Source organism: Pyxicephalus adspersus, chromosome 3, assembly GCF_032062135.1.
Source record: "Pyxicephalus adspersus chromosome 3, UCB_Pads_2.0, whole genome shotgun sequence".
Lineage (NCBI taxonomy): Eukaryota > Metazoa > Chordata > Amphibia > Anura > Pyxicephalidae > Pyxicephalus > Pyxicephalus adspersus.
This window is the reverse complement of record NC_092860.1, coordinates 134,143,429-134,150,309: the sequence shown is the minus strand read 5'-3', so window position 1 is coordinate 134,150,309 and position 6,881 is coordinate 134,143,429. Positions and strand designations below refer to the sequence as shown.

General features: G+C 38.2%; 1 protein-coding gene across 1 annotated transcript in view; it reads left to right on the top strand.

Annotated features, from left to right (window-relative positions):
* Positions 1-3,356, top strand: part of CC2D2A (coiled-coil and C2 domain containing 2A) — a 54,618-nt gene extending 51,262 nt beyond the window's left edge. Inside the window, exons 35-36 of the mRNA XM_072406420.1 lie at positions 135-312; positions 1,140-3,356. Of these exons, the coding sequence (XP_072262521.1) occupies positions 135-312; positions 1,140-1,328 (367 nt within the window). The 3' untranslated portion in view covers positions 1,329-3,356. The remainder of the gene's footprint in view (positions 1-134; positions 313-1,139) is intronic.
* The last annotated feature ends 3,525 nt before the right edge of the window (positions 3,357-6,881 follow it).

The window sequence follows — 6,881 nt, the reverse complement described above, 5'->3', positions numbered from 1 at the left end:
TAATGACATCTGTTCATATACAGGAGTTCATAAATTCTAGAGAAAAGATCTCACCACAAGTGCCAGTCAGCCATATATAAAAATATTGTGATGAAAGAATGTCCGTAATTTTCCAAGTTCTCATTTATCATTAGGATTGAGAAACTTCTGAAAGACAAGATTATGAATTGGAGGCCAAGGCATCCTACTCGCTGGAACAGATATTGCACATCTACTCTACGGCACTTCCTGCCCTTACTGGAGCAGAATCATGGCAAAGATGTGGAGGAGGACCACCGGGCAGAACTGCAGAAACAGCTGGGAGATTACAGGGTGAGGACAGAAAGATGGCACCTGTCCGTGCTGTTTTAAGATGAAAGCTCCAGGGCTGCCATTCTCATTCTCATTGGTTAAGTAGGTGTGGATTTGCTGAACCAGAGCAAACTTACACTTACTAACATCAGAATGACACCCCTGGAAGTTGTTTCTTTAGAAACAAGTCAGCCCTTTGTAACATCCATGGGTTTTTGAAGCCTCGCTGTGTGTAAAATCTCTGGGCTGGGCTGACTAAGACCTTGTGTGCACTAATAACATACAGGTAGGCAGACTGACACCCAGGACAGAAATGTTTTATTATGAAATATACACATACTCCTACTGAAGAGTGTATATGTACCATACATGGGCTCAGTGGAGGCTGCTATTTGAAATAATAATAAAATATTCTTGCAATTCTTTGGGCACTGCACAAACTGGCTGCCTTGGTATCATCTGTACTTCAGCTGTTCTATCTGAAGAAATCTAAAGTATATTGAGCAGTATTTCTCAACCAGGGTTTCTGTGGAGTTCCTCCAGAGGTTGCTAGGGGTTCCTTGAACAGTGAGCAATTTGTGCCTTAGATGACACCAGGGATCCTTTTAAGGGTAAGATTGACATTACTCCTATTTGCTGGCAGTGTAAGCGGCACTCTTCTCATTGACCACCACGCCAATGTACTGTGAGCTGTAGATATAGTAATTATAGAGTTCCCCAATGGTGAGAAGGTAGAGATAGGCTGACTTGGATCTAAATGGTCTGACTTTATCTCAAAGGTGATGATTGCATTTCAGATGATGTGTATAACTAATTTTATTTGTCACAATACATGATCTGTTTTTTAGTTTTCTGGATTCCCAATCAACATGGCCTTTACAGAAGTGACCCCTCTCATAGAGGCCGTCTACAGCACCGGAGTCCACAACAATGAAGTGCCCAATGTGGAGTTTGCCCTGGCTGTGTACGTTCACCCGTATCCCAAGAACATCTACTCTGTGTGGATATATGTTGCCTCTCTTATTAGAAACAGATAATCAAAAATCGGAATGTAACAAATATGTAAAGAAAAGCTGTCATCAGGAATGAAATCCCCTAGTTAAATTTGGTGCAGTTTGCAGGAGATGGCCAGTCAGGTTTATACACGAATCTGCTCACTTATAGCGAGTTAGAATGTGAGTGAAGTGTGTTAGGATTTGCAAGATACCTATTGGAAGCTGCACCGATTTTCCTTGAAACTAATTTAGTGCAGTGTTTTTTTGTTTTTTGGCTAGAAGTTGTTTAGCTGGAGCGACTTTTCTGGGAGGCAATAATTGTTGCCTGTGTTGTCTCATTGCTGTTCTTATCATACACAGATTTTTCACAGCTGCTTAATGTTGGAGGATGTACAGTACATCAGTAATTTGACATATTAATGTAGCTTTACTATTAGGAAAATGGTCATTCCTTAAAGTAAACCAATTACAGAACTGGTCAATTCAACTGGCCATAAATCCAGAGATACAAATCACTCAATTCTTAGAGGCTGTTCCTGTTTAATACAATGAGACAGCTTAACAGCAAGGAAGGGCAGCAACAAATCTGACCTTTAGGTACTTTTCACTTACCACAACTTGATATTATTTGTCAGGTAATAATTTTATTCATACCCTCAGTTTGCATATGAGTTCACATAAAAATAGATCTGTAAAACAGCACTATCATGACAGGTACATGCAGCAAAGCGGTCTCCTTTATTCTCACCACACAGTGTAGCCAGTCATTAAAAAGTTAGCAGTTCCAATTTTAAGCTTGTTTTTACATATATTTATATCTTATGTTTTTTGTTATTATTTCACCCAGAAAAGGGTGTAACCTTGTGTAAAGCTGTGTGTATAAAGGATAACAATCTTGCCTTTAGAATTATTTTTAATGTTCATGTTCAGAGCAGTATCATTCTATGGGTGTCATGTTATCAGTGATATAGAACAGTTCTGTACAGGATATTTAGATTGGGTATCAACATGCTTTGTCACAAAGATTCTCTTTCAAACCATTACTATTACTACTACTACTACTACTACTACTAACCAACTATTTCAAACAATGGTGAACTTCAGTGTTCTGCAGTGAATGAGAGCTGTTGGAAACCACTTTGTGCACGCGTTCCGCAGCTGCATGGGAACAAGGTGCGGTTCCAGAAAGTAACAATTTACTTATTGTTGCATTGTTGTTTTTGGAAGAACCATAACGTGGCTGGAACCACAGTCACAATGCTGCACACCAATGCAGTTTGCCACTCCCAGGTGCAACAGCTGCTATGCACCCTGTACGGTTTTCCATCGCAAGTGTGAAAGGGGCCTTACAGCTAAAGCAAAGCAAATGATACCCATCTATATCTGCATTCAGTTCTTGGTCTTATGCTTGATATTTTTCTACTTTTAATAAGTACATTTAGCTCTCTAATGATACTGCAATCAGCAAGAAATGACAGAAAAACATTAAAACTCCACATTTGCAAAAAATATCACATATGTTCATTTTCTACAACAGTTATTTTGTTCTTTAAAGCAATTAAATATTACCATTCCATCTCAATCTACGATTTTCTAATCCTGATCAAGTGTCACTCCCTTCGAAATGTAATTTTCCTGGCTCCTCCCAAAAGTCCGAAATAAAGACATCCCTTGCAAAGGAAGATACTTTCTAAGAACTTTTACCAATCCTTCACGCCATACATAGGAATTCAGATGGTAGCTTTCTTATGACAAATTTGACTGATTGATTATGAATCAGTCAGATCCACCCCCTCCGGCATCCAAAACAATGGTCTCACATGGGTCTCATATAGGCCAAAGCAACCGGGTCACTGTAACTAGTCTACAAAAGTGGAGAAATTACCCACATCTTCAGCTATGTATGTGACCAAAAACACATTTCTCAAACAACACAGCTCAGAGAATTGATGGATGAAACATTTGTGATTTTGTTTTTATATATTGTTAAACTGTAAATATGTATCTATGGAAATTGTTTCTATTTTCATATTTTATCTAAATAGCTGATTAAAAAAAGTTTTGATCAAACTTGGTCCGGATGTGGCTTACATTATTCGAGGAGGGTTTTTACTGTGGTCAGAACGGTTTATAAAATTAGCTTTTACATAGATATCCATACCTCCATACCAACCAATATAACTCGTATGCTAATTCTGCAACTAATTCCCAGGGAGGAAAGGGAATGGATATATATATATATATATATATATATATATATATATATATATTTATTTCCTCCACCTCATCATGTTCATCCACCCCATCTGGGCCCTTCATGATTCACTTTAAAGCAAAGATTCAGGGTTTTTTATTCTGGGATAAACAATGAAAAGGTAATGAATCTGTCATTTTCTTCACAAATCACACTTGTGCCAGTTGTCATTTGATCAGATGATTCTGTTTAAACCCTCACAACCACTTCTGGTTACAATCATAAAATTGATTTTGCTGCATTTTCAGTCCCAATGATAAAACAGATATGTATATGAGCTTTAACATACTGTTACTGAATGGTCAACAAGAAATCACAGTGTGAAATGCTGACATGAGCGGTCTCTTCCACAATGTCTCTGTTATTGTAATGAAGCCAATTAGGTCAGTGATATGTCTGCAATGAGATGTGATCATACATATCAGCATGGAAAATGCCTACTCCAGTCTACACAGATTACAGGGGATTGCATCAGCTCACAGATAAGAACTCCTGCTGCCTACACACTTTTTCCATCACCAGGAAAATGTTTATTGATCACAGAGATCATGTAGTAATATTTCCACAATTATATATTATTAGTTAAAAATACTTAAATACACATTATCATTTCCATTTGTTCCAAGGAGATTCCAAGTATGTCACACCTTGAAATTGCCTGCACCCATAGGTGGAAAATTATAATGCTCTGTGGGTGCCTAATATATTTCACTATTTACATGCATACACACACACATATATATATATAATATTAAATGTCAGTTTTAAAACCATTTATATTTTTTAACTGTACTGCTCTAAAAAGGAGACCAATGCTATAATGAAGCAGAACTCTAAAAATAAATTGCAAACAGGCAGCTCTTTTATTGCATTAGGAATAGGCGATGTCCCTTCTGCAAATAAATAACCTTACTTACCTGATAATTTATTTAACCACACTTACTACCGTCACAGGCACCACCATCTTTCCTCTTCTCTTTCTGGTTTTGATCTGTAACCATCTTGCTTGGCCGGGCTGGGATGACGTAACTCCTGTATGAGCACATGGGAGTTTATTCAGTAGCAGCAGCCACAGGAGAAGATAGGATGTGCTCTTTTTTCGCACTGCGATCAGGCAGGTAAAAATGCTTTCTGCAATTATTCCTTGCCTGATCAAACATTTTGAAAGTGTTTAATTTCAAACAAGACCATGACTATTGATAGCAAAGGCAAGTCAGGAATAATAGTATCACGGCCTATTGTTCGCTGTCCAGAAAAGTTTCAAGGTAAGCTTCAGTGTTCTTCCGCTGGCTCAATTGCGATCACAACCTCTCCCATTCAAATGACTGTTTTCTGCGGCAGATAGCTGTGCAGTTACTGTTGCAAATTTGCACCACGGGTTCTTACCTGAGGTTTGGTTTGCCACTGTGCCCTAGACAAACATATGAAAGGGCCCTTAAGGTATGTGGGATCACAGCTCCTAACAGTCTGACGTTATTATTCAACAGGATTTATTATATATATTTTTTTACACATTAAATAGGGGTTGCAAATGACAGACAGATACAGACAGTGACACAGGAAAAGGAGAGGACCCTGCCCCGAAGAGCTTACAATCTAGGTTTATCTGTTTTAGAGATTCCTAATAAGAAAAAGTCACCCACTGACACAAAAGCAATAAAAGCCCCAAAACTGTAAAACTGTAAAAAAGTATACAATTTTATATTGTCTACTTTGATTTATCTAGGGACAACCAAACTTTTTGCTGATAAGAGTGTTGCAGACCAGAGGAGTTTGTTGGATGCATTTGCGGTGAGCTGCCTCACCTTAGCTAGATTCAGATCAATAAGCTGCTAACTACTTAACCTTTGCCCATAGGAAGCAGATAGTTATGGTTTTCTTACCTGGGGAAATGCCATCCAGGTCCTGATTACCTTAGATAACAATTCCCATCCTGCCTCTCCTCTATGTAAACATATGTTGCTGATATAACTGCATTCTCGAGTGACCTGTGAATTTCTTCTTCACCTTGCTGCAGAAGGGTAAATGAGAACAGGACGTACGCTACAGTTACTATAGGAACTGCTTCCTCTAAAGCCAGGAATTGGGTTGGATACAGTAATTATGACACCCACAGCAGCTAATGAAAGATGAGTGCAAAAGCCTTGTATACACGGTCGTGGGAAGATCCATACAAAAAGACCCTAAAGGTCACTTTACTAAATGTAAACGACGTTCTTCCTATAGCGCTTGTTACAATTCACTTTTACTGCGGCTAAACAGGTATTGGCTAAGGCGTGGAGCTCAGCTACACCAACGGTGAAACGGAAAATGTCCTGGTATCTAACCAATGAGAAAATGTCAGCCACCTTACATGACAAAACATGATAAATTTCAGATTTTGATTGGTCCTTATTAACAGTTTAAGGATCTGCACCATGACTCTATCCGGACCCCCTCCTCCGACCTTCCCTAGTTCCCCACCCTTCCGTGTGATATCTGCCTCTTTGTGTTTAAATATAACTTCAGGCACTGCCCAATATACCCCAGGTTACTAGCTGCCCACTGATTGCCATAATTTATCTCTTCTTTATGTTAGGATATTAGCTCATCTTCTATGAGACCCTGGATTCATAATGTAAATCAGCCCCCTGAGGAACTTCCCCCCATCCCCTTAATGTGATAGTTCTGGTTGTTTTCAGTATTTTGTATTCTGCAAGGTTTTTAAGTTTTGAGCATTGTATGCGATTTATGAATTCATTTGAACTTTATTTCAAATGTTCTTTATTTTATGTCTCTCCCATTCTTTGAAAAACAAATAAAAATTTATTAAAACAGAAAAATGAATGAATGAGTCCTACAGTGATCACATGAAATGCATGTAACAAGACGCTCATAATGTAATTAAAAATTTAAAGGGGGGGTGGGGTGGGGGGGGGTTCAAGTTTGTTGCATTTTCATTTGTTGTGTAATCAGTTTTTAGTCCTTCTAGTGATTATTGTTTCTTTCTTCATTCTGTCATGTGAATATGATTGTAGTTCATAGGAGGATGGAAATAAGAAAACTGTAAGATGTTTTATTTATTTTATGTAAGGAAAATCTAATCCTTACTTATGGTCACCAGAGCAATGGGAGCAGATATGTTTGGTTCTCCATTACTGCTGCTTTATTTTCCTATATCCAGGAGTCAAAAATTAAACCCATTAATAATGCAGCGGTCCCCAACCAGTGGTCCGTGAGAAAAGTGATGGTGATCCGCAGAAGAATTGGACAATGATTTCAATTTTTGTTTTCTTAAAAATAAAATCTGAATGACAATTTTTGCCTTTATACTCCACCAAATTCTTCAACCGTACCTAGAG